This window comes from Zootoca vivipara, chromosome 13 (genome assembly GCF_963506605.1).
Source record: "Zootoca vivipara chromosome 13, rZooViv1.1, whole genome shotgun sequence".
Classification (NCBI taxonomy): Eukaryota; Metazoa; Chordata; class Lepidosauria; order Squamata; family Lacertidae; genus Zootoca; species Zootoca vivipara.
In genome coordinates, this window is record NC_083288.1 from 39,016,117 (window position 1) to 39,042,556 (window position 26,440).

Sequence of the window (26,440 nt, forward strand, 5' to 3'; positions counted from 1 at the left end):
TTGCCTGGGATATGAAGGTGCCCTAAAGACCTTAAAGCAAAGACTTTGGGATAATTCACACAGTGATCTACGACATCAATCACTTGCGATCTGCAGTCCATTGGCAGTAGGAGTACAATATGGGCATGTCTTTAAGCCAGCAGCCTATATTCAAAACTTGACAGTGCCAAACTACCGAAGGCTGTTCACAAAAGCAAGACTGAATGTTTTCCCCTCTGCAGTGCTGGAGGGCAGGATGAGAGGAGTACCCTACCAGGAAAGACTGTGCTCGTGCACCCATGATGTAGATTCTATAAAACACATTGTGCTGCACTGTGGGAAGTTTGAGCAAGCTAGGGCTGAAGTGATTTCACCCCTGCTAGCCTTGCTCCCAGGAAAATCAGAGGATTTCTATATCAGGTTCCTATTGGAAGACCGGTCAAATGCCAGAACACTAGCAGTGGCAAAGTTTTTATCGGTGGTCACAAGAACTAATGTTTCCTATTCCGAATTTGAGTAAGATGTCTGAGTGGTTTGAGGGTGGGGTGTCCCAGCTGTGTATCGCTTGGTAACAAATTGATGGGTCTATGGACCGTAATAAAGATTGTTGTTGTTGTTTGAAGGGAGGTGAAAGGTGTTATAGGAGGAAAGGAAACAAGCCAACAGGCATTGCCATCGAGTTATGTATGTAGCTGCTGCTTTGGGAATAAACACTCTGTTTGTTTCTTTAAAGGAACAGAACGCATGTCCACAAAAATAACAATCATTTATTTGAATGTTGCCTTGACATAGTCAACCCTGCTCAAGGCAGCTCGTGACACAAAGAAAAATGATATAATTCACTAAAGCTCCAAAATATAACGAAATTTTAACGCTCAAAAAAAGTTGAGAACATTTCACTGGGAAATATACAATAAAAGTAAGCATTAATTGATTAATCTTATCTAAAGGTGGCAAATGACCAATGATTAAAAAAAAAAAAGTTTCTTAAAACAACTCTGGTGCAGATGCAGTCTGGGAAAAATCTTAACTCAAAAGGCTTTGCTGAAAGAGGAAGGTCTTCAGTAGGCACCAAAGAGATAACAGAGATGGTGCTTGTCTGATATTCACGGGGAGGGAATTCCAGAGGAAAGGTACTACAAGAAGGATTACTGAATTCTTACTTCCTGAGGAACTCAACTCCTGATTAGGTGGCATCTGCAAAAGGCCCTCACTTGTAGAGCTCAGTGATTGATTGGGTATGTAAGGGGTGAGATGTTGATAGTCTGACTGCTGGGTGTGGTGGTGGCCTGTGCAGCCTCTCAACTACAGTTATACCTCGCATTGTGTTCACTGTGGGTTGAGTACTTTCGGGTTAAGTACTTGGCGGACCCGGAAGTGTTTACTTCCGGGTTCCGCCCCGCACACATGCGCAGAAGTGTTCATGCGTGCTTCGCTTGTGCGCAGAAGCGCTTTATTGGTGCTTTGCGTGTGCACGGAAGCGCCGCTTTGGATACGTACTTTTTGGGGTGAGGACGGCACCCCGGAACGAATCCAGAGGTACCACTGTACTCTACTGAAAAACTTATTTAGGGAGGAGCTTAGTGATGTCGTTAATTCCCAGCCAATCAGCACTGTGCACAGCCTCAAACACCTAGCTCCAGTTTTTACCTGAGCTCCATCATTGCTTGTACTTCATGGTAAAGGTAAAGGTAAAGGGACCCCTGACCATTAGGTCCAGTCGTGACTGACTCTGGGGTTGTGACGCTCATCTCGCGTTATTGGCCGAGGGAGCCGGCGTACAGCTTCCAGATCATGTGGCCAGCATGACAAAGCTGCTTCTGGCGAACCAGAGCAGCGCACGGAAACGTCGTTTACCTGCCCGCTGTAGCAGTACCTATTTATCTACTTGTACTTTGACGTGCTTTCGAACTGCTAGGTTGGCAGGAGCTGGGACCAAGCAATGAGAGCTCACCCCGTCGCAGGGATTTGAACCGCCGACCTTCTGATCGGCAAGCCCTAGGCTCTGTGGTTTAACCCGGTAAACTATCATTAATGGCTTTCCATGATCACACCTTACTAGTTTGTTTGTCTTCTGGGCTCATGCTGGGAGGAAACAAGCCATGATCTCTGGCTTAGCATTACCAGGGGTCAATGTTTATATCTCTCCCAGCAAACCATGTGTGGCAGTCACACTTAATTCTGAGCTTACCGGTTGCAGTTAGCTGGAGCCAAACACACCATGATATCTGTTTCAGATGTAATGCTAAGCCAGGGGTCGTGGTTTGCTTCCTCTGTGTACCATCACGCGAAACCATTAACTATGGTTTATTTACTGTTACATGAGAATGAGGTCACCACCTTCTCTCCCAGAGGGAACTCAAGTACGGCTTTGCCACAGGAATGGGGAACCCTTTTCAGACTGAGGGCCACATTTCAGGAGCTGCATGACAGGGGCAAAAATGGACAGAGAAACAAATGCAATTTTTTTTACCTGTGTACAGTAGGCAGGTTTTACCAGCGCTCCTTTTGCACTTATCCATTGAAGAAAGCAAGAAGCAGGATCAAAGTTCAAGGACACATTCCAGCCAGGCAAAAACACTCATGGAGGGTACACATTAGGGCTGGTCGTGGGTGGGACCTGGGGAGAGGGGTGTGGCCAAAGAGGAGCCTGGAGAGGCCAGGAAGGCTGCATTTGGTCCACAGGTTCGAGACTCCTCGCTCCTGGTTTACCAGAATGTGTGACCAGTATGTCTAAACAAAATGTGCACTTTTGCAGTGAGCTGACCACCCAAATGATGTACAGTTGTATGTATGACTTGAGGCAGGCCTTACTCCCCAAATACTTCATTTGTCCCACTGATCAAGGTTTTGCAAGTTTTTGGAACAGGATAAGAACCCAGATGAGCAGCGCTCCCTTTTCCTTGCTGCTTCCAATGCTCTAGAAAGAAAGAAAAAAACCTGTCCATCTCTAGACGGTTCGTCTTTGCATGTGGATTATTCAGAGGCTTAATGTTCTTCTAGTTAGTCTGTGTCTGTCCAGTGCAGCAAGATGCGAACTCTTTCCTCTGGTTTTACAACATCCATCTCCACCTTTAAATCTCAGGCTGGGACCACAGCCATGCCGGTAGACTCATTCCCAGCATCGACCATGCAGGGCGGAAGTGACAAAGAACACCTGTACAGGTAAACAGTGGGTTGTTTTGTGGGGCCTCTCTGCATGCACACGAGAGACGGCTTATGTCCCTAACATTACCTTGGGTGCGTTTAGGGTAGTGATGGGCAACCTTTTGAGCTTGGTGTGTCCAAATTTGCCAAAAAAAACCCGAGCATAACTCGGGTGGTGTGTCGAGAAAAACCCATAATTTCACGATATTTATAGTTTAAATAACAAAAGTGTATAATTGTTTCCCCTTTTTAAAAAAAGGAAAAAGGGGAGGGCCACGTGTCACCGAAAATGGCTATGCGTGTCAGTGCTGACATGCGTGTCAAAGGTTCGCCATCACTGGTTTAGGGGAACCATTTCTCCCATTTCCTCAGCCATTTCCCCAAATAAGGTGAAAGCATGACTTTCAAATGCAAGGAAGGGAAACAGTTATGGTTTATGGTTATGAGAGGGGCGGGAGAACAAAGATGTGGGGAAATAAGCTGTGAAAAGAAGGAGGTGACTTTTTTATTGAAGAAAAGATGGTGGAGGAAAACCAATGAACCACAGGGTCTGCCTCAGGGAAGTTTCTTAATGTTTGATGTCTTATTGTGTTTTAATTTGTTGGAAGCTGCCCAGAGTGGCAGTCAGATGGGCGGAACAACAACAACAACAACAACAACAACAACAACAACAACAGTGGTGCATTTTCCAGATGTTGTTGGACTACAACTCCCATCATCCCTGGCCATTGGCCTTGCTGGCTGAGGCTGATGGGAGCTGTAGTCCAAGAACCTGCCACCTTCATTACATATCTCTTTAGGCACCAGGCGAAACCATTTATAACCAGGCCCAGAGCAAATGTGCCTCTGATCAGGGACTGGGACTCTCTCCCCCATTAATAGTTGCACCAGGGAGAATTTAGGTGCAGAGAATCTCCTACCTCTGAATGCTGGTTGCTGGGAATCACAAGTGGGGATAACTGCGGTTGCATCTCAGACGCTGCTTCCCAGAGGCATCTGGTTGGCCACTGCAAGAACAAGATGCTGGCCTAGATCCAGCAGGCTTATACTATCTTGCTTATAATCTTAACATGGTGTGTGCCGTTCCTCCTATTGCTACAGCTCTTTGATGGGAGAGGTGGCGAGCACCAAAATTCTCCTTCCTTCGGCCAATATCAGAAACACCTTTTCCCTGGCCCGATTTGGAGGGCCACAAGCGCCAGGGTGTGGGAAGCTGTGAGGAGCAAGAAATACAACGAGGAGTTTGGCCTCCCTGGGAGCTGTGCCCAGCTCCCCTGGCCTCATTCCAGAGCATCCATTAAGCAGAGGGATCCTATAAATAGCTGCCCCCCCCTCTGCCTCCCCTTTACTGCTCCCTCCTTCCCCATCTTTCTCTGGAGCGGAGGGATGCTGAATCTTCCTCCTTGGGGTGTGGTGTATGTGTGTGTGAGAGAGTCCTGAGTTCTCCTCCCCCCCACCTCTCTCTAATGTATCATATCTCTTTCTCTCTCGTGCGGATGTCTCTTCCAGCACGGTCTGCAAACCTCGCTCGCCCAAGCCCAAGGAAGGGGCCCCTCCGCCCTTCTCCTCCTCCAGCGGGGTGCTGGGAGCGGGACTTTGCGAACTGGACCGGCTCCTGCAGGAACTCAACGCGACCCAGTTCAACATCACAGGTACGGCAAGTGGGGTGGGGAAAGGTGCTTGGGGATGGATTTCCAGAGAGAGAGAGAAGGAGAGAGAAGCGAACGGCGAAAGGAATTATTTATCTGTTGTATGTGCATGTATTTCTCACTCGCTGCCACGAGAAGATGCTAGTGTAGGTTTAAAAACACAAACCACAGTGGGGCAGATTCGGGGAACATAAGAAACTGCCTTATTCTGAGTCAGAGGCATGGCCCACCAACTCAGCACCTCCTACACTGGCTGGCAGCAGCTGTCCAAAATTTCAGACAAGTGACATTCCTACCTGGGGTTTGAACCTGGGTTTTTTTGAGCGCAAGGCACTGAGCTCCTACAGCCCGTCCCCATTGGCAGCTTAAAACAGAACCTCTGTATATAAGTTGCGGCATACCTTTGCTGGGAATGGGTAACAAGGAGCGACTGCTGCAGTCTGAGGTCTGTGAGTTTCTCAGGCTGGCCATGAATTGCTGGACCGGTAGGATTTCCTCTGGTGTTCTTAAATATCCCTTGGAGCTGATTTCTCCTGTCTGCCAGCGTCTCTTTCCAATCTCCAATGTTTGAGAGCAGGCAACGGTTACCCTTGCTCAGAGGCATTGCATTGTTTTCGTTGAGCGATGAGGTCACACACTCCAAGCTTTGGCACTGACTCAGGTCTCGATGCTGAGCCTGGATTTGTTGTGACTCAGATGAAGCCCTGAGGGTGATGTTCTCTGCTCCCCTTAGGCCTTCCATCTCGTCTCTCCTAATGAAGCTCTCTCCTTTCAACCCTGTCGGGACAATTGGACCAGCCCCCCTGTTTTTGACAAGCAGCCCACAGTTTGCTCTGGGTGTCCTGTGCTCCCTAGCTCAGCATTCTTTGTTGGGCTACAACTCCCATCATTCCCTGACCTCTGGCTAAGATGACCTGGGATGGTGGGATTTGTAGCCCGACAACATCTGGGGAACAAAGCTTGAACGACGCTGTAGCTCTTGCACGCTAAATTTGGGAGCAGTAGGGGCTGGCCTCATGAGTTGTGGGGTCCTGTGGGGCTCTTGCTATTTCCTGCAACGGAGCACAACATTGCAGGTTCCACCTGTGCCATGTGCTTTGTTCCTTTGTTCCTGCATGAGGTGGCCAGGTCCCAACCTGGGGCAGACCACACGGCACACATTTCTAGCCACTTTCTGCCGCTCCAAATTTGCCGCCTGAGGCAGCTGCCTCACTCTGCCTCATGGGAGGATGAGTCCAGGTTGTGAGGTAAAACTAGACCCCTTTCGGCTACAGCAGGAAATGGGCAGAGGGGTGGGGTGGGGGTTCTGCAAAGGCTGCATCTTCTACCTTTTTAAAGACAGTGTAAGCGGAAACTCCTGGTGATACCTGGCTGGTTTTGTTATCATTATTTATCCACCCAGTTTATGAATTTTTATTCCCCACCCATCTGGCTGGGTTTCCCCAGCCGTTCTGGGCAGCTCCCAACAGAATTGAAAGCACAATAGAACACCAAACATTAAAAAACTTTCCTAAACAGGGCTGCCTTCAGATGTCTTCTAAAAGTCTTCTAAAAGGCAAGAGGCAAAATACATTGCGATCAAGACCGTACAAAATCCCTTGAACAGAGGCAGTGAAACAGCAGCAGAATGCATCACCCCACATTCAGATGATGAAAAGCCTTTAGGTTCAACCAAGACATGCTAAGCGGTGCGAGATTCTCAGAGGCACTGCCTCTGCAAATTCTGAAAATTCTGAGAGGCATTGCCACCATGTTATGGAGTGGTTCCAGTCTTTTGTGGCTCTGAGCCCTGGCTCTGGGCAAAGTGCTGCTTGAGTGCCCTTCTTGCTGTTAGAAGTGCAGCAGTGCTGCCATCTGCTGGCAAGGATGTGAAATGGCAAGTGATAAAAAGATTCTCTCTCTCTCCTCATCCCAGATGAAATAATGTCTCAGTTCCCAACCAGCAAAAGCCCAGGTGGAGACAAGGGCAAAGACAGGCCGGAAGAATCTATAGATGGCAGCTCCATTTCCCGGTAAGCAGATGGTTGATGGGGTAGTAGGGGCGATCAATGGCAAGCGAAGGCATTGCATCAAAACAGCTGCGCTTTGGGTCTTGGCAAACAGATGTTTGTTGCAAGCTCCCATTTTCATCCCAGTGATCTATGTAGGCGCAACATCTGTGGCTATCCAGCTGTTGCTGGACTCCCAACTCCTATCAGCTCCAACTCACATGACCAGCTGGTAGGGAGGTTGGGAATCGGAGTCCAAAATATATCAGGAGGCCACGGCTTCCCCAGCCTTGCCTAGCAGAAGTGGGGAACTGGATCTGGGGGGGGGGGCAGATTATGAATTCCCGCCATCCCACTTTGTGGGCCAACATTGACAGGTGGGTGGGACCAGAATGGTGTCAGGTGATTGACAGCTGTTAGGCCTCTGGACCACTGCTGTGCGGCTATGATTGCCATATTTCAAAAAGTAAAAACCAGGATAGTTGTTGAGCTTTTTTCTTAGCAAAACCCAATAGTTTTCCTAAACATTTTTAGTCAAACCCCAAAGTTGCTGAGCTCCTCCTCCTCCTCCTCCTTTTACAAAAACTCAAATAAACCCCATGATTTTCGGTTTACTTGCCCCCATACATCACTTCCGCTTTAGAAATCCTGGACGTATGGCAGCTCTAGTACAGCTTGCCTTCATTCTTCTACCCCACAGACATTCCTAAGATCTTAAAGGTAAAGGTAAAGGGACCCCTGACCATTAGGTCCAGTCGTGACTGACTCTGGGGTTGCGCGCTCATCTCGCATTATTGGCCGAGGGAGCCGGCGTACAGCTTCCAGGTCATGTGGCCAGCATGACAAAGCCACTTCTGGCAAACCAGAGCAGCACATGGAAACGCCGTTTACCTTCCCGCTGTAGCGGTTCCTATTTATCTACTTGCATTTTGACGTGCTTTCGAACTGCTAGGTTGGCAGGAGCTGGGACCAAGCAATGGGAGCTCACCCCGTCACAGGGATTCGAACCGCCGACCTTCTGATCAGCAAGCCCTAGGCTCAGTAGTTTAACCACAGCGCCGCCTAAGATCTTAAGCAGGTTCAAATGCAAACACTTTGAGTTGCTTTCACAGCATCCCAGTGAGGATGGGTTTGCTACTATATTCTCATATGAGAGAGCTTCTGTATCTTTCAGAGTTTCAGGGAAGGGAGAATTTTGCTGTCCCAGTGCTACTGGGGTAAAGGAAGCCCCCCCCTCCCCCATACTAAAGTACAGAAGCCATCAGTGCGTCTGTAGGTGGCTGCCAAAGTGGGCTTTGAACTTGTGTCACTAAAATGAAGGATCTGTAAAATATCTCATAGCCAAACTGCAATTGAGAGAACTGGATTATGTTCATGCCCCTTGACGCTGCGTTCTTACTCTCAGGTCAGCAGCTCCTCCGCCTGCAAAGCCATCGGCTACGTCTGCCACCTTGGAGCTGGACAAGCTGATGGCCTCCTTGTCAGATTTCCGGGTCCAGAGCAATGTGAGTGTGGGGCTCGGGTACCACTGGGACCGAAGAAGGGGTAGAGTGGGGTTACTTCCAGGGTATTTGGCGATAGGAACCTGCAAATACAGGGATTGTGTGCAGAATTACGAGCCTGAAAAGCCCAGATTTCATTTTTTTTAAAGGCAAGTTCCTAGTCATTATGGCTGCAGAGTGAGGCAGCTAAACCTAGCAAAGTTGCAGAAGCTATTTATGATATTTAAACCAAGTGACAATTGCCAGTCAAATATTCCACTTGCTATTTGCAAGCAGCAAAATTGAGGGGAGGGAGATTTCGCCAAATATTCTGATATTTTGTGAAATTTTCTAACTCTTTTTTTTTAAAAAAATGGCACTTTGCAGCTTGTGCATATTGGTGGATGAGAGGAGCAATGGGCAAAGAGGACTAGAAGGAGCAGGGAGCATTTGCTGCCTTTGACAATAATGAAGTAAGATGGAGCAATATTAAAGCTAGACACACAGGTGTGCCAGAATTCATGGGTGCTGAAACTGAGGAGGCCATTTCACCCAAACATGCTCGCTGGGAGGATGGAAATTCTCCATTGGTTCGGGGCGGGAAGAGAGGAAACATTCAAAGTTGTCTGGAAATGTCCTTTTTGTGTGTGAGAGAAATCTCAGCTCTACCCATAACCATCTCTGACCTTCTAGCTCCCAGGAGCCTCCACCTCCACCACTGTGTCGCCCCCTCCAGCTCCTGCCCGAGTCTCCTCAGCGCAGCTGCCAGTGGTCTCATCCGTCTGCCCCAGCCCCGCTGCTGCGCCCCCACAGACGTCCCCAGCGCAGCCCAGCGGGAACCTGGACAGCATGCTTGTGATGCTGGAGTCGGATCTCAGCCGCCAAGGGATCTCCACCACTGCCAAGGGGCTGTGCGCCTCCTGCCAGAAACCCATCGCAGGGCAGGTGAGTGCCAGCCGGTGGTGGAGAATGGGCTTCTCCTTGGAGGGCTCAGCAGGTGGGGCAGATAGATGATTGCCAAAGGCCGAAACAGGGGGAAGATCAGGCTGCAGAAAGATGGATTTGGGATTAGGGAGGGACTCCTCAACCAAGTAGTTTTTGTGCGTGCCATCAGCCATTTTCAAGGGCCACAGAATCTTGCCGCAATTGTCACTCCCAACTTCCCTGGAAGTTCTTGGCTGGACGTAGCATGAGAAACAGAGGTGCGCCACCCTGTGTGGTACGTATGACGTGCTCCCTCTCAAAACTTGCGAGCCCCAGAATCCTCTGTCGCTACCTCAACTCAAATGGATCTTTGCTTTCCCTGCCTCCTCTCCCCCCCTCCCGTTTGCCCAGGTGGTCACAGCACTGGGAAGTACCTGGCACCCCGAGCATTTCGTGTGTAGCCACTGCCAGAAGGAGATGGGGGGCAGCAACTTCTTTGAGAAGGATGGCGCCCCTTACTGCGAGAGGGACTACTTCCAGCTCTTTTCGCCCCGCTGTGGACTCTGCAATGAACCCATCCTGGACGTGAGTTGCCCTAATAACCCTCAGCTGGTCCCTACTTCTTTACAGGTGGTTGTAGAATACTGTACAGCCCTGAGAGACTCTCAGTGCCTCACAAAAGATTTGTACCAACCCTCCCCCCCCCCATATTCAAAAAAATTATACAGGGAAATAACATCACAGTTGGAGGCAACCGAGCTTTGTGAGGCAGGAATCTTTTGTTCGATGTTGGGCTCGAACTCATGACCCTGAGATTAAGAGTCTCATGCTCTACCGACTGAGCTATTATTTCAGGGCAGTGCACATGGTACCCTCCGGGGGTTGTTGGACTCCAGCTCCCATCAGCCCCAGAAGGTGTAACCAATGGTTAAGGATGATGGGAGTTGTAGTCCAACTACATTTTGATGCATTTACATTGGCTACCCCTCATTAATTTCCTTCAGTTTCATGCTGTGAGATAGACCACCCTGGGGCATCATTTCTGTTTTATTCTTTTGTGGAGAGGGCTGCTGTTACCTTCTTTGGTGATTCAGACCATTTCTTCTAGATCGCTGGTCATTATGTGCTGCAAAAAAAAAGTAATTGTGCCAAATGTTCTTAAAGTACACCACTCCCCCCCCCCCCCGGTCCTTTTGCACATTTACAGTTGGAGTATATCAAGAGCAATCCTTTGAACCTGGCTATTGTCCCCTAGACCAAAACTCCTTTCCTCTCCCTTCCTGCTGAAACCTAAAACGGCACTCCAGGAATGGGCAGTGTGCCCGAATTCAGTGCAATCCAGAAAATGTTACTGAATATGACAACAGTATACAGGGCCTGCCTGCTTTTATTGGCACGTTTGGATTTTTGAGCAAGTGCTGTGGGCGCCAGTCAAAAAATGGCTGCCGCAGCGGCAGCATGGCACAACACAAAATGGCTGCCATGTGTGAAAGAGTGGGAGAAGAGATAGGACCATAGAGTGGTATGGACATGTGAGCATGTTCCAGTCCATACAGGAACTGAGCAGGAGGTGCAAACAATCTCTTGCACTTTGTCACTTTTTGGGAGGGGATATTTACGGAGACCGTTTGTGGGTGCCGGAGTGGCAAGGAGACATCAAAGGGGCCAAGCCTGGGAAACACAGGCCTGTCGTGTCTAGTTTGCTGCTTTGCCGCCAAGCTGCTGTTTCCTCATTGACGCGACCTCCTTTCCCCCCCTGCCCCGCATCTACCTGACTCGTGTAGAAAATGGTGACCGCATTGGATAAGAACTGGCACCCAGAGCACTTCTGCTGCGTCAAGTGTGGGCGGCCCTTTGGGGAGGAAGGTGAGTGTCGGCGGGGCCTTAGTGAGTGGCCCCTCAAATGGCGGGTGGGGAAGAAAGACAACAAAACACACTCACACACACACAGAGGCATGATTAGCCTTCCTTGGAAAGAGGGGATAAAGAATTATAGGTCCGTTTGTACTTTACGTGTAAGCTTACTGTTGTTTATGAGAGCCAACATGGCTAGAGCAGAGACAGGGGAACTTTCTCACCCTGAGGACCACGTTTTCCTTGTGGGAAGTCTTCCCGGGGCCGTATGCCAATTGCCTACCCTCCGACAATTCTCCACTGAAAATAGCGGACTTCCTAAGGTAAAAGCAGGACATTCGGGTTCGGATCAGAAACCGGGAGGGCTTCTGTAAACCCAGGACTGTCCCAGGAAAATAGGGACACTCGGAAGGTCTGCAATAGTGAACATGGCAAAAGTGTGGGCAGCCACCCCAATCCTCCATCCACGGAAACAAGCAGCAATCGCTCAGTTCAAGGACTCCTTGTTCTTCCCCGCAGGCTTCCATGAGAAGGATGGGAAGCAGTATTGCCGCCAGGACTTCTATGAGCTCTTCTCCACCCGCTGCCAGGGCTGCAGCCAGGCCATCTTGGAGAACTACATCTCGGCCCTGAATGCCTTGTGGCACCCAGAATGCTTTGTTTGCAGGGTAAGCATGTCTGGACAGGGGCCCTATTGCCGGCAGGGCTTGGGTGTGTGTGTGTGGGGGGGGGAGCCAATGAGGGAGGCAGCAAAGCGAGAAAGTGTTGGGATAATTAGGGCTCTGCACAAAGTCCCGCAGGGAACTTTTCCTGCAAAAATTGGTGTGTGTTGGGGATCAGCGAATGAAAATCTGGACATGGGCTGCATTTGCTCAATACAGTGGTACCTCGCTAGACGAATGCCTCACAAGACGAAAAACTTGCAAAACGAAAGCGTTTTGTGATTTCAATGGAGACTCGCAAGACGAAGTTTCCTATGGCGCGCTTCGCAAGACGAATTTTTTTCGTCCCATAGGGTGCCTCGCAAGACGAATCCCCCCCGGTCTTGCGAGGCATCCTATTGGAAACTGCACTTCAATGCGTTCTTATGGGAGCCGTTTTGCAAAACGAATTTTTCGCTATACGAAGCGACTCGTGGAATGAATTAAATTCATCTAGTGAGGCACCACTGTACATTTAAAGCATTGTGATACACTTTAAACAGCCATGGCTTCCCCCACAGAATTCTGGGAGCTGTAGTTTGTTGTTAGGAGGCCCCTATTCCCCTCACAGAGCTACGGTTTCCAGAGATGTTTAAGAAACTATCCCTCTTCACTCTGGGAACTGTAACTCAGTTGCTGGGGGCTGATGCTAAGGAAGCCTTGCTGATGTGAACAGCAGTTGGTGAGGGAGACAGCTGAGATACAGGGGCGTAGCCAGGATCAAAACTAGGGGGGGGGGCAAGCCATGGTCGTTCAGGGGCGTGGGCCAAGGCACGGGAGGGGAGGGGCCATGAAGTGGGAATGTGGGCAGGGCTACAGGGCCAGCGGGCCCGATGACATTGTGGCGGCGGCGGCAGCGGCCACCTTGGGCTTCTGGGGCTGGCAGCGTTGGTGGCTACCCTGCTTGGCTGGAGAGGACGGGAGGGTTGGGCAGGCGAGAGGGGGTGGCAGGGCAGGCGAGGGCGAGGCAAGGCATGGCCGCAGCCACGACGGCTCCGAGGCGTTGCTGCATATCAGCATAATATTTCAACCATGTCGTGGGTTCAATCCCCACCTTAGGAAAAAATTCCTGCATTGCAGGGGGTTGGACTAGATGACCCTTGTGGTCCCTTCCGACTACAATTCTATGATTCTATTGATATATTACCATATCATATGCATCATTCTGCTTTCTTGAATTGTCCTACTCCTAGGCATATCAGCCAACTCCTAGAGGCCTAGGTGCCTCCCCCCCCCAATGACTGGTAAATACCATATTTGAAAGAGTAATCCCCCCATGTTGATGGGCTTTCTATGTGGGGCTTATCTGCCCCCCCCCCAGTATTTTATTAAGGATGGAAGAGGGAGGGAAGGAAGGAAGAAATAGAGAGAGGGATAACTCATATTTGTGAGTGTCTCTGGGTGACCCTGTGATGCTGGAACTCTGCAGCAAGAGGACGGGAGGGTCGGGCAGGCGAGAGGGGGTGGCAGGGTGGGCGAGGGCAAGGCAAGGCACGGCTGCAGTCATGACAGCTCCGAGGCATTGCTCCATATCAGCATAATATTTCAACCATGTCGTGGGTTCAAGCCCCACCTTAGGAAAAAATTCCTGCATTGCAGGGGGTTGGACTAGATGACCCTTGTGGTCCCTTCCGACTACAATTCTATGATTCTATTGATATATTACCATAGCATATGCATCATTCTGCTTTCTTGAATTGTTCTACTCCTAGACATAGCAGCCAACTCCTAGAGGCCTAGGTGCCTCTCCCACCCACCACCCACCCCAATTACTGGTAAATACCATATTTGAAAGAGTCATCCCCCCATGTTGATGGGCTTTCTATGTGGGGCTTATCTGCCCCCCCCCCCCAGTATTTTATTAAGGATGGAAGAGGGAGGGAAGGAAGGAAGAAATAGAGAGAGGGATAACTCATATTTGTGGGTGCCTCTGGGTGACGCTGTGATGCTGGAACTCTGCAGCAAGAGGAAGATACCGGTACGCCTGTAAGGAGTCTTGTAAGCAGCTTTCTCTCTGCTTGATTTACAGCAGGCACGTCCAACAGGTAGATTGTGATCTACCAGTAGATCACTGGATGTCTGTGGTAGACCACTGGTAGGTCACTGGCACCCCTAAAAAAAGCTCACCCAATATTTTCCTCCTCCCTAAAAAAAGTTGAACTATGACCTGAAGCCCTAAACAAAAATGGGCCTCCCTCCCTCCTAAAAGAAGCTCAACAAGTTTGACCTAAACCCCCCAAAACAGGGCTTCCCTTCCTTAAAAAAACTCAACAGCTTTGACCTGAACCCCCCAAAAGGGGGTAGATCACTCCCAGTTTTAAACTGTGTGAGTAGATCAGAGTCTCTTGGGAGGTGGTCACCCCTGATTTACAGTATACAGATGCAGGAGGAGGGGCAGACTGGAACACCACTGCTTTTTATAAACATCACTGTGTCTGTCAAAGCTACAGCCCCCCCTTTCTTATTCACTTCCTTTTAGCCTTGCAGAGCCACCTTAGTCAAATTGAATCCTCTGCACCCTCATTAAATCATCAATAGAACTCTTAATGCGATTCCTGAATGCTCATTAACAACTTCCACTGAAGAACAATAGGGTGAAGTGGTCAGCTATCGAAACTTGCCTGGAGATATCTGCTCCATTGTCTTAACTACTTAACTACTGGTAGCCACTTTGCTTTATTTATTTGATGTGTTTTTGTTACAGCTGTGTTCCCCCCCCCCCCAGCAAGCGGAGACTTAGCTGCTCTTGCTAAAGCAAAGCCCTTTCCACTTCAGTTTTTGGAGGGGAAAAGTGCTGGTTATGGTCAGTAAAATACATTAATTTTTTGCTTCTGGGGGGCAGCTGCCCCCTCCTGCCCCCCCTGTCTACGCCCATGCTGAGATATCTGGATTTTGGTGGTGGGGAGGATAACTTCCATTTCCCAGTGTTAATTCTACTCAAGAGTAGCCCAGTTAAAATCAATGGACCTAACTTAGTATTGGCCATTAGTTTCAATGGGTCTACATTGAGTAGAATTAACATTGGATCCAACCCACCCAAAGTGTCCAGGACTTGGTGTTAGATGCGAGTGGCACTGACTGTCGTGCTATCACCTCAACTGAAAATTTCTGAAAAAATCCAGCATAATCCCATTGGATTTCAAAAGAGGAATTGATTTTTAAAACAATTAAGAGAAGTTAAGAGGGATACATTTATCCAGGCCCAACCCCACCCCCAATTTGGAGGTTATAAAGCCACAATAACAGAAGCTCGTCTAGAATGTCAATCAGACAGTAAGGAAAGGAAGCGATGAAGTCCAATAAGATATCTGCATGTGGTTTACAAGCAACGAAGCTTCTCCTAAACAGTGGAAGGTTTTGCCCAAGCGAGGAAATGAAAAGGAGCACAAATTCTGGCAAAGCAAACATAAGTTAACAAAACGGGAAATTGAGGACCACGCTGAAAGTGTGAGCACCAAAAATAATAATAATAAAAAAATACACAAGATGTAGGAAACCAAGGTGTGTGGCACCTTCAATGTGCATTTTTTGGCAAATGCTGAAGATGCACCTGTTTACCCTGGCTGTTGACTCCTGAGATGTGTATTTTTAAGCCCTGGCGTATTTTTGTTAAGTTGCTTTAAACTATTTTCAAACTGCATTTCAAATTGCTGGAACGCCTCTGCCTTTCTCCCCGCTGCAGGAGTGCTACACGCCATTTGTGAACGGGAGCTTCTTTGAGCACTCTGGCCGCCCGTTCTGTGAGATCCACTACCACAAGCAGCGCGGCTCGCTCTGTTCGGGCTGCGAGAAGCCCATCACCGGCCGCTGCATCACGGCCATGGCCCGCAAGTTCCACCCCGAGCATTTTGTCTGCGCCTTCTGCCTCAAGCAGCTCAACAAGGGCACCTTCAAGGAGCAGAACGACAAGCCCTACTGCCACCCTTGCTTCATCAAGCTCTTTGGGTGACGAGGAGGGCGCCACGGCCGCGCCATGCCCGCTACCAGCATGGGAAAGGGGAAGGCCCACCAATCCCAGCCTTTGACCGAGCCACGCCCACTGCCACGCATGGGAGAGGCCTGTGCCTTATGGGTTCCACCCCGGCGGAGCCACCACACGATTGCCAAAGCCACGCCTCTAGCCAAAGGCGAGAAGCTGGACATGTCCGCTTCTCCCACTCTACTCAGGAGCCAATCCCATCGCAGCCATGAGCAGCCAATCATTGGCCCTCACCCCCCCATCACATGCTACTTTAAGCCACACCAACACAGCGCCAGCGCTTCAGACAGGAGGCAGTGCCTTAAGCCGCAACTCACACAAGACTAGCTGGCGATGTCATCCAGGTAGAAGGCGGGGCCATAAAGAAGCCACACCCCTCCGCTCCCTGTGAAGTCTGCTACCGCAATGCCGTCCGGTAGTGTGTCAGAAACAAAGCGCCTGAAACCCATCTCCTTACTCTCAAGCCATAAAAGCCGTTCAGGTTGGGGAGGGGGGGAATCCTTTACTTCCAGGTCGTTTGGTATCTTTTCCCGCTTTTGCCTTTGGGTTCAAGGTGAAGGGCTATTTCACTTCAGGGCTGCCCTAAAGCACTTACGATTGTGATCAGGTATGATCTAAAACGGTTCAACTACAAGAGGGGAGAGGCAGCAGTAACTCTGTGGCCCATCCTTCGGTGGCAGAGATTTTGGGGCGAGTTTACGTGTAAACAGCTTTGATACCACCCCAAGGGTTATATCTGTGAGCTGTCAGTGGGATTTGGGAAGATGCCGCTCTCCCTTAGGGACCCATAGTCCTATGGAGGTTAGTGGTATGGCAAGAGTGAAGCCTCCCTAATGTAATGACCGGCTGGTGTTGAGGAAAAGAAGTGGCATCCCACCCCCCTCCCTTTGCATGTTGCAGTTTTTAAAAAAGTCCTGGATTGCAAATAATTAAAACACACTTGGTTTGGGTTTTAAAGAATCAAGGAGGAAAGTGCCTGAGCTTGCAGTTTTACTTTATCAGGGTCATTTAAAAAAAAAAATCTTACGGTGTAAACCCAAATTGAGGCTTTTATTATGATAGAACTTGGGTCGGGAGTCCAAGGAGCATGTGGTTTTCCTTCTGCCGCCAACTTTTTACCCTCACACTGCTGTATATTATATAATAAAATTCACGTATATTAAAAAAAGAAGAATCCAGACAGTTGTCGTGTGTGGTGGAGACCTGCGCTAAGAGTCTATTTGGATCTTTTGCATGTGTCCGGTGTAATAATATTCAAGTAAATCAAAAAAATTTGTTTGTTTAAGCAGTGGCTTCCTAATTGCGTCTCAAGTTCATACAGTAAGCTGAAATCAACAAGGCTGAAACTGGTTCAGCTAAAAAGTGGACTTGCAAGGAAGTGTGGTAGATATTGGAAAACTTTGCACTCCAAAATAAACTCTTGTCCTCCTCCCCAATAACATGAAAATATTATCAGGATGCTTTTCTTTAGGAGAGAGGTTATCAGTCCGTTTAGGTCCATGGGCATCATCCCCTCCGGCCACTTCTCTATCCCCACCCCTGACAACACACTTTTTGCTTTTCTGAGGGAGCTGGGTAACAGCCGAATCCAGGAGAAATAACCTAAGCCTCGAGAAGCACAGTGCTGACAGAGGAAGTGGGCAAAGAGTGGCATTCTTTTGACTTCCTCCTTCAGCTCTATGCCCTTTTCAAGCGATTCCTGACCGCCTTTACCACAAAAAGAGCAATAGGGCGAAGACCTCAAGGGCACCTTATTTTGGAGGGAAGATCTTCAGAGCTTCTACGCTGGTTGGTCCTCTCCCCACACAAAGAGCACAGCTTCCTCTCTTTGTGGTTTGACACCAAGGCGCAAAATCAGCCCTGAGGAAAGTTTTTGTCCCCATCACCTCTCCTTCCAAAGTTTCATATAACTCATCATGGGCTTGAGGGCATCCTGAGCAAGTTTGCAGATGACACCAAATTGGGAGGGGTGGCTAATACCCCAGAGGACAGAATCACACTTCAGAATGACCTTAACAGATTAGACAACTGGGCCAAAGCAAAACAAGATGAATTTTAACAAGGATAAATGTAAAGTTTCCTTGGGCAAAGTCTCCTTTGGGCAAAAAAAAAAATGAAAGGCACAAATACAGGATGGGAGACACCTGGCTTGAGAGCAGTACATGTGAAAAGGATCTAGGAGTCCTGGTAGACCACAAACTTGACATGAGTCAACAGTGTGATGCAGCAGCTAAAAAAGCCAATGCAATTCTGGGCTGCATCAATAGGAGTATAGCGTCTAGATCAAGGGGAGTAATAGTACCACTGTATTCTGCTCTGGTCAGACCTCACCTGGAGTACTGTGTCCAGTTCTGGGCACCACAGTTTGAGAAGGATACTGACAAGCTGGAACGTGTCCTGAAGAGGGCAACCAAAATGGTCATGCCTTATGTGGAACGGCTTAGGGAGCTGGGTATGTTTAGCCTGGAGAAGAGAAGGTTAAGGGGTGATATGAGAGCCATGTTCAAATATATAAAAGGATGTCATATAGAGGAGGGTGAAAGGTTGTTTTCTGCTGCTCCAGAGAAGTGGACACGGAGCAATGGATTCAAACTACAAGAAAGAAGATCCCACCTAAACATTAGGAAGAACTTCCTGACAGTAAGAGCTGTTCGGCAGTGGAATTTGCTGCCAAGGAGTGTGGTGGAGTCTCCTCCTTTGGAGGTCTTTAAGCAGAGGCTTGACAGCCATATGTCAAGAATGCTTTGATGGTGTTTCCTGCTTGGCAGGGGGTTGGACTGGATGGCCCTTGTGGTCTCTTCCAACTCTATGATTCTATGATCATCACCCACATGCCTCGCCCATAATTCAAACGAGCTGAATCCAAGCTAGTTGCACTTATCTTCTACTGGAATCAATGGGACAAGGTAGTCACAATTACTTTGCTCCCACTGATTTCAATAGGAATGAAGTGTGATGATCTTGGTCTGGACCTTAAGCCCCTGTCCAAAGCCTGCCCTTCACTAAATGGTCTCATATACAAAAATAAAACACTTGTTTTCTTGATGGGTAAATCAAGGTACTCCCTCAAGCTCCTCCCCTCCATTAGCACAAGAATCCCACAGATGGCAGTATTACTACATCTCTTTGCATTCTATGTTGGGGGAAAGACAGCATCCTTTGAGAAATCTGATTAGGCCCAGGGGGCTCTGGTGGCTGATCCCCTCTCTAAGCCCTAGTGTGCTTGGCAGGGGGTTGGACTGGATGGCCCTTCTGGGCTCTTCCAACTCTATGATTCTATGAAAACTTAGGGGGAGTTATTCAGTGCCCCCATTAGTTTTATTATCCCCACTTCTAATACCCAGATACTGGTGTTAGGAATCAGACACTTGAGTCAATTAAATGCATCTTGATCTTTCCAATTAATTGTGGGGGCATCTCCTTTATCAATGCTTTTAATCAAATAATTGACTAAATATTGCAATCCTTGTTGGAAGGATTTTAAGGCTATAAGAGAAGACAATCATTGGCCATATTTCTTTTCAGAACATTCTGGAAAAAAATGTCCAGTCTGTTTTTGGACCCTTTGGCCAACTGCTCTTTCAAAATATCAGTCTCCCAAAGAGAAAACCAAATATCCCTGCAAGATGTAGCATTGTGAATTTTCTTGAACGTTAGAGCAGCTCCTGGAAGGAGCTTCCATTAAATCAAGCGTTCAGCTCTTGCATAACTTCAAATTTAATCACTCGGAGGAAACTAACATTTGAAGATTGAACAGACCAAAACAGAATTGACAAATGCAAGGGGGGCAAACTCAAAAATATAGTGTTTTGGAAAATGTTTGGATTGCTTTTGCACACGTGCATTTCACACGAAAGCTAAGCCATGGTTTAGTGTGGGGCAACGGTCCCTTTTAGCCTGAGGGCTGGACTAAGGCTGGGCCAATCCTCTGAGAGCCACAGAGACAGCCCCACTTGTTGAAAATAGATCAGCTTCTTGCGGTTTGAAGTTGGCTTCTTTCAACAAGCCATAGTTAATCTTAACTATATTTTGTCCACGTTGTGACAACGCAGCAAGCTTTGGGTGATTTCAACAGGGCCAAAAGTTCCTATGCTGCTCCTTGTACCTGAAGAAGCACTGCTATTGGCTTTGGGGTCCTTTCAAAGACATTTTGAAAAAATGTAAAAAGACAATTAAAAAAAAGTTTTACTGGATTTGGGGTGGGGGGGTGGGATATTCCAACAAGGATTGAATGGTGGGATATTCCTTTTGCAAGGAGGAAAAAATATTTTCTAGCACCGTGGAATGCAGGGAAAAATAGCAGCTATGGTAATTGTTAACCCTTACCACAGAATAGAGAACCCTTACCAAGAACAGAGAAATCTCTATTCTTATACTCTCAAAATCCTACACAGAGAAAGAACAGAGGACAGGTTTTCTACTGCTTTTTTTTTTAATCTCAAGTGTGCATCTCTCAATGTTCCATACTTTGTGAGTCTGTCCACTGTTTTCCTGGTGCACATGCAAGCATCATCTGAAAGTAAAGAGTGAGGTTTTGTGAAAGGAGCCCCCACCTATGTCTCCATCTGCGGGAACCAATGAGGGGAACACCTCTGCTTTCCCCTGCTTCTGTCAGGCATCAATGCCTGTGCGACATTACCAGCCATCACTCCGATGTCCACCTTCATCTCATACCTATTTGCATGCCCAGCAACCAACGCACCTCACACTAAGCGACGGGGCGAAGGTTGCCATGCTCACCGGCGCTGGAAGGCAAAGGGTCAAGAATGAATGCGGACATACAGAGGTGAGCAAACAGCCTGCAGAGCTATCCCATACACATCTCAAAAATAAAGGCAAGAATGGCCCATCCAGATGTTGATGGACTACAACTCCCATCATCCCTCACCACTGGCCACGGCTACAGGGGATGATAGGAAGAAGAGTCCAATGGCATCTGGATCTCAAATATAAAAGGCAAGGTTCTCAATGGCCAGCTGTGGGCTACAGGATAGCCAGAGCAGATGCCTCTCCCCCGTGCAGCGCCTGATGCTCCACCAACTGCACCTTCGAGCCGAAGCTCACCCCGCACTCGGCACACTTGTTTGGCTTCTCTCCTGTGTGGGTCCTTTTGTGCTTCGTCAGGGTGGAGCTGTCGCAGAACCCCTTGTTGCAATAGGGGCATTTGTAGGGCCGCTCCCCCGTGTGGAGTCTCCGGTGAATGACCAGCTGCGACCACTGGCGGAAGGCGCGGCCGCAGTCGGGGCAGCCAAAAGGCTTCTCCCCGGTGTGAGTCCGGTGGTGGTTCAGGTAGACGGAGCTCAGCACAAAGGCCTTGCCGCACACGTCGCACTTGTAGGGCTTCTCCCCGGTGTGGCTCCGCCGGTGGATGATGAGGGAGGACGTGTCGGTGAAGCCCTTCCCGCAATCCTCGCATTTGTAAGGCCGCTCCCCGGTGTGGCTCCTCTGGTGCGTCACCAGGTGTGAGCTGAGGCTGAAGCTCTTGCCGCACTCCACGCACCGGTGGGGCTTCTCCCCGGTGTGGATCCGCTGGTGCTTCTTCAGGGTCGAGTTCTCGATGAAGCTCTTCCCACAGTCGGGGCATTTGTGGGGCCGCTCGCCCGTGTGGATACGCTGGTGCTGGATGAGGTGCGAACTCTGTCCGAAGCTCTTCTGGCACATGGGGCATTGGAACGGCTTGTCCCGTGCGTGATACCTCTGGTGGCGGATCAGGTTGGAGGCCTCGCTGAAGTTGACCCCGCACTGGGCGCACCGATACGGCTTCTCGCCCGTGTGAATCCTTTGGTGCTTTGCTAGGTTGGAGTAGAGGCTGAACGTCTTGCCGCAGTCGGAGCAGCTGTGGGCCACGCCGCTCGTGTCGATGGCTGTGGCCTCCCCGTTGCTGTCGATGAGGTAGGCCACCTCTGTCAGGTGAGTCCTTTGGTGCACCCGGAGCCTGGCGCTCTCGTCAAAACTCTTCCCGCACCGGGGGCACTTGTAGGGCTTGTCTCCCGTATGGATCCTCCGGTGCCTGAGCAGAATGGAGCTGCGGTTGAAGGTCTTCCCGCACTCGGGACATTTGTAAGGCTTCTCTCCCGTGTGGATCCTCTCGTGCTCAGCCAGGTTGTTGCTCCGGGTAAACCTTTTCCCGCACTGCGAGCATCTGTAGGGCTTCTCGCCCGTGTGGATCTTCTCATGCTGAACCAGGTTGGATGTCTTGTTGAACCTCTTTCGGCAAACGGAGCACTTGTAAGGGGCCGGCGCGCCCGCAAGATCCCTCATCCCAGGCCCACCACTTGCTATGTGTCCTCTAGGAGCCTCAGGTGGATCCCTTGAACTTTGGGTAATCAGATCCTCTTCCTGCTCCATTCTAGGATCCTGGAGGACATGAGATCCTGGATTGGAGACTGGGGGAAAAACACACACAAATGGGGTTATGGACCGCACAAGCTCCGTCAAGAATCATTTATGAGTCTTTTCTATTTCCTTGCCATTATATTGAAAACCTGCTTAATATTTTAAAAATCTCTAAGTAGTGTACGATTTAAAAGCAGCAGAACAATATCTTTAAAACAAAAGACAACATAAAACCAGCAAAATGGAATGTGAAAGCAAATCCAAGGATATAAAAACAGGAATTCAAACAGATAAAAATTGGCCCCGATCTTATTGGTCAGGAAAGGTCTCAGCAAAAACATGTGCCTTTAGAAGATATTTGAAGCAACTAAAGTTTGCCACTTCACGTATGGCAGAGGGAAGGGACTTCCATAGAAGAGGGGCAACAATAGAAAATGGCTGGTATGGGTCACTGCCCTATGACCTTCTGTGGTACCATGACTGTAATTTCCTCAGATGATCTAAGTGATCTTACAGGTCTATACAGGAGCAAACAGTCCCTTTTAAAAGGTCATGGTAACATCCATAAATTGGGTTATTCCCTCCTCTTAATCTTCAAAACATGCTATTTAACTGTGTGAAGTCATTGGAGGATTTGCAGGTAACTCTGGGTTCATCAAAACCCAGGTGAGGTATGTTGTTAAATCAGTGGCTTGACATGGAAATGGATTGGAAGAGGGCCAATAAACAAGGCTCAATCCAGACAAAATGTTGTAGGTACTGTTAATAGGTGGTTCCTCTGTATTCAACTTGTTCTGGAGGAGGTTGCACTCTCCCTCAAGGGCCAATTTTGTAATTCAGAGGTACTTGTGGAACAATCATAGTCATTAGCTCAGAGTGCCTCTTCCCAGCTTAGGTTTGTACCCCAGCTATACCGTAGGTAAAGGTAAAGGACCCCTGGACGGTTAAGTCCAGTCAAAGGCAACTTTGGGGTGCGATGCTCATGTCGCTTCAGGCCGAGGGAATTGGCGTTTGTCCTGACAGCTTTCCGGGTCATGCGGCCAGCATGACTAAACCACTTCTGGTGCAACAGAACACCATGACGGAAGCCAGAGTGCACGGAAACGCCATTTACCTTCCTGCTGCAGCAATACCTATTTATCTACTTGCACTGGTATGCTTTTGAACTGCTAGGTTGGCAGGAGCTGGGACAGCTATGACCCTACCTGGACACAGAAAGCCTTGCTCCGGTGATCCACGCCCAGGTAACCTCCCATCTGGGTTATTATAACACGTTGTGAGGTGGAGGAGACTGCCTTTGAAAACTATCCAGAAACTCCAGCTGATAAGGAACATGGCAGCAAGATTGCTCACTGGGACTGAGTGTTAAAAACATATTGCATCATACATGTTATTTTGGCATCTGCATTGGCTCACAGTCTGTTTCTGGGCGAGATTCAGAATGCTGTTATACGGCTCTTCATAACATGGGATTGGGTACCTGAAGGGTCACCTCTCCTAACATGTACCTACCTGGACCCTGAGATCAAAGCTGCAGGATCTTCTTTAGGTGTTCCTACCAGGAGAGATACGGCAAATGAATCGAAGGGTCTTTTTAGTGGTGGCACACTAGCTGTGGAATGCCTGCCACAGAAAGGCTTCCTTGGCACCAACCTTAATTTCCCAGGGCTTTTAAATCTTGCTGTTTTCATTTTTGACACTCCCCTTTTTGTTTCTGAGCTTAATGTGGAATTTAAATTCTGCTTCACATTGTAGTCTATTAATTTTACTATTGTTGTCTTTTAACTTTTTTTGGTTAACTCAGCTGCCCTGGGAACTTTTTGATGTAGAAGAGCCTACAAATGCTGAAAAACAAACAGGTAAAGTAGGTTTGGCCAAACCCAATGAGTTTAGAGGCCTAAAAGGGAGTTTAGGGAAGCTTTTAATGTTTAACAGACCATTGTATTTTAATATTTTGTTGGAAGCCGCCCAGAGTGGCTGGGGAAACCAGTCTTTGGTAAAATAATACCAAGGAAGCTATAAGTAAATAAAATTAAGATCAAAGGTTCAATCCTTTGTAGTAGCTTAAAGCTGCAATATTAACCCCACTTTCCTGGGAGTAACTCACCTTGAATTTAGGACTCAATTCTGACCAGACCTGCTTAGGATTGTGCTGTAAATAAATGAGGGTTTCTTTATAAATGTTTAGCGGACTTTGCCATTGCAACTATTGGAGGAGAATTACTATGTTGGATCGTGCAGTGAGATGTGCATTTTCTTCTTTTGGTCCTCCCTTTCATTTACCTTTCTTTTTTAGTTACAGGTAGGTAGCCGTGTTGGTCTGACGTAGTCAAAACAAAAATAAAAAAATTCCTTCCAGTAGCACCTTAGAGACCAACTAAGTTTGTCATTGGTATGAGCTTTCGTGTGCATGTTTAGGGAAGCTTTTAATATTGAATAAATTATAGTATTTTAATAATTCTGTTGGAAGCCGCCCAGAGTGGCTGGGAAACCCAGCCAGATGGGCGGGGTATAAATAATAAATTATTAATTATTATTATTATTATATTGGCATGCAATGTATAATTAAATATCCGCAAGTAAAGTTACAATTTATTCCTAAGCATTATACTATAGAACACCCATTATATATTCTCTCCCACCCACTGACTGCATTTCACCGCCCTTTCCCTGCGCGATTCATCTCCTCTCTCTCTCTCGCTCTCTCTCGCTCTCTTGGAGCGTGTTGCTGAGAACGCCAAGGTTGTAGGTTCGATCACCGTATGGAACAGCTGCATATCTCTGCATCGCAGAGGGGGCTGGGCTAGATGATCGACGAACTCCCAGTGCTATGATCATAATATATAGCACACATCCGTCCTCTTTCTCTTTCTCCCTTCGTCCACGCCCGGCCAACTTACCGAACTCAGAGTATTTGTGCCCCTGACATCACCATCCCCGCCTCCCTGGATGGCTCCTGGCACAAGCCGCCTCCCCAGGTGGCTTACTTAAAGCATCCACCAGCCAGCAAAGCCCAGCCGGAGGGAGGAGCAGCCACGGAGGAAGGTGCTCCCTTTATTAGAGCCCCCTTCTCTTTTCCTGCAGCGGTCTCCAACATCTTCAGGAACCACCAGCGTGGCTGGCAGAAAGCTGGGAATGCCGCGGACGCTCTGTGGTTTTAACTCTTTGCTCTCCCACTTTGCTGCTGCTGATGGTATTTTTTTCTTAAACATGATGTTTTGCAGCAAGTTAGCAGAATGCCGTCTTGTCGGTGGATCAGGCCAGAGCCCCATCTAGTCCAGCGCCCCTGTTCTCACGGGACGCCTTTGGGAAAGCCAGCGAGCTGGCAAGAGCGCTCCCCCACCCCGTTGTGATTCCTAGCAGCTGGTATAAAAGAAGTCAACAGGGCTCTTTGGAAATATTAATTGAGTCTTTATTTCCTTTGACAATTTATATGTCGCTTAATTACAATCTGATGCAATGCAATGAAGAGTTAAAATTATAAAACCAGACTTCAGTTAAAATGCATGCTGGAATAAAAAAAGGATTCAGTAGGTGGGGGGTGGGGCTGACTTGCCACATCTGGAAGGGAGTTCCATAAAACTGGGCCCATAATATTGAATGCTTGCACCTGGTGGGTACAAGCTGTGCATCTGAGCCATGGGGGAGCAACTCCCAGTGACTCCCCTGGAATGAGGGATCAGGTGGTCCCTGAGGGATCCTTCGCCAAAGTTGTCAAGAACTTTGTAAATTAATGCAAGGACCTTGAACACAATTCACTCACCAATCTCTGAGTGGAGAGACTCTGGCTATTTTTCTTCTACCTTTCAAGGTATAGTCACTTCCAATTAGGTGAGGGATAGAGGGTTGCTCCAATTTTTTCCTTAAGGCAACAGGGCAACTTATTTGGACATGTCAATTATGCTACTTAGCTGGCCAGCTAAAACAATTAATTATCTTACGAAGAAACCGGACACAGAATCACAAGCCTTTAAGGGTTTCATGGATAAATCAGACTTGACCCACAACAAACCTATAAAAATATATTGCTATTTAGGTCAGGAATAGCCAGTGTTATACTCTCCTGATGTTTTTGGATGACAACTCCTGTTATCCTTCGCCTTGAGCCAAAATAGCTTGGACTGATGGGAGTTGTAGTCCAATAACATGGAGTGCAGCTCTACATATAAAGCTTCCTCAGGTCTGACACCAATACATTTCCCTCATCTATCTATTTGTCTATCTATCAAAAAAAGGAAACAAGCAGGATACCATAGGTATTTGTGATGACAGTGTCATTTTAATTTTGAATTTCTTTCTTCCCGTCTGCTTCCAAGAGAAAGATAAGGTCAGCTTGCAAATGCAGTGAATTCACGTCACTGCACATAAGTGGTATCGCAATGCTGGACTCAGCCATAAATAA

The 26,440-nt window shown here is 48.2% G+C and overlaps 2 protein-coding genes across 2 annotated transcripts in view; one reads left to right on the forward strand and one right to left on the reverse strand.

Annotated features, from left to right (window-relative positions):
• TGFB1I1 (transforming growth factor beta 1 induced transcript 1) overlaps positions 1 to 17,649 on the forward strand; it is a 28,178-nt gene extending 10,529 nt beyond the window's left edge. The window contains exons 3-11 of the mRNA XM_035135256.2: positions 3,065 to 3,144; positions 4,636 to 4,778; positions 6,691 to 6,787; positions 8,169 to 8,268; positions 8,938 to 9,189; positions 9,580 to 9,753; positions 10,953 to 11,034; positions 11,542 to 11,690; positions 15,406 to 17,649. Of these exons, the coding sequence (XP_034991147.2) occupies positions 3,065 to 3,144; positions 4,636 to 4,778; positions 6,691 to 6,787; positions 8,169 to 8,268; positions 8,938 to 9,189; positions 9,580 to 9,753; positions 10,953 to 11,034; positions 11,542 to 11,690; positions 15,406 to 15,672 (1,344 nt within the window). The 3' untranslated portion in view covers positions 15,673 to 17,649. The remainder of the gene's footprint in view (positions 1 to 3,064; positions 3,145 to 4,635; positions 4,779 to 6,690; positions 6,788 to 8,168; positions 8,269 to 8,937; positions 9,190 to 9,579; positions 9,754 to 10,952; positions 11,035 to 11,541; positions 11,691 to 15,405) is intronic.
• A 2,349-nt stretch (positions 17,650 to 19,998) lies between these two features.
• LOC118094670 (zinc finger protein 501-like) lies at positions 19,999 to 25,109 on the reverse strand. The gene is made up of 2 exons (XM_035135257.2): positions 24,939 to 25,109; positions 19,999 to 22,088 (listed from the first exon to the last, which is right to left on the reverse strand). The coding sequence occupies exon 2, from the start codon at positions 22,048 to 22,050 to the stop codon at positions 20,686 to 20,688; it is 1,365 nt and encodes a 454-aa protein (XP_034991148.2). The 5' UTR covers positions 22,051 to 22,088; positions 24,939 to 25,109; the 3' UTR covers positions 19,999 to 20,685.
• Between the last annotated feature and the right edge of the window lie 1,331 nt (positions 25,110 to 26,440).

What these genes read in the sequence shown, in the direction of transcription:
- LOC118094670 (XM_035135257.2), bottom strand. Translation starts at nt 22,050, where the DNA reads ATGGAGCAGGAAGAGGATCTGATTACCCAAAGTTCAAGGGATCCACCT.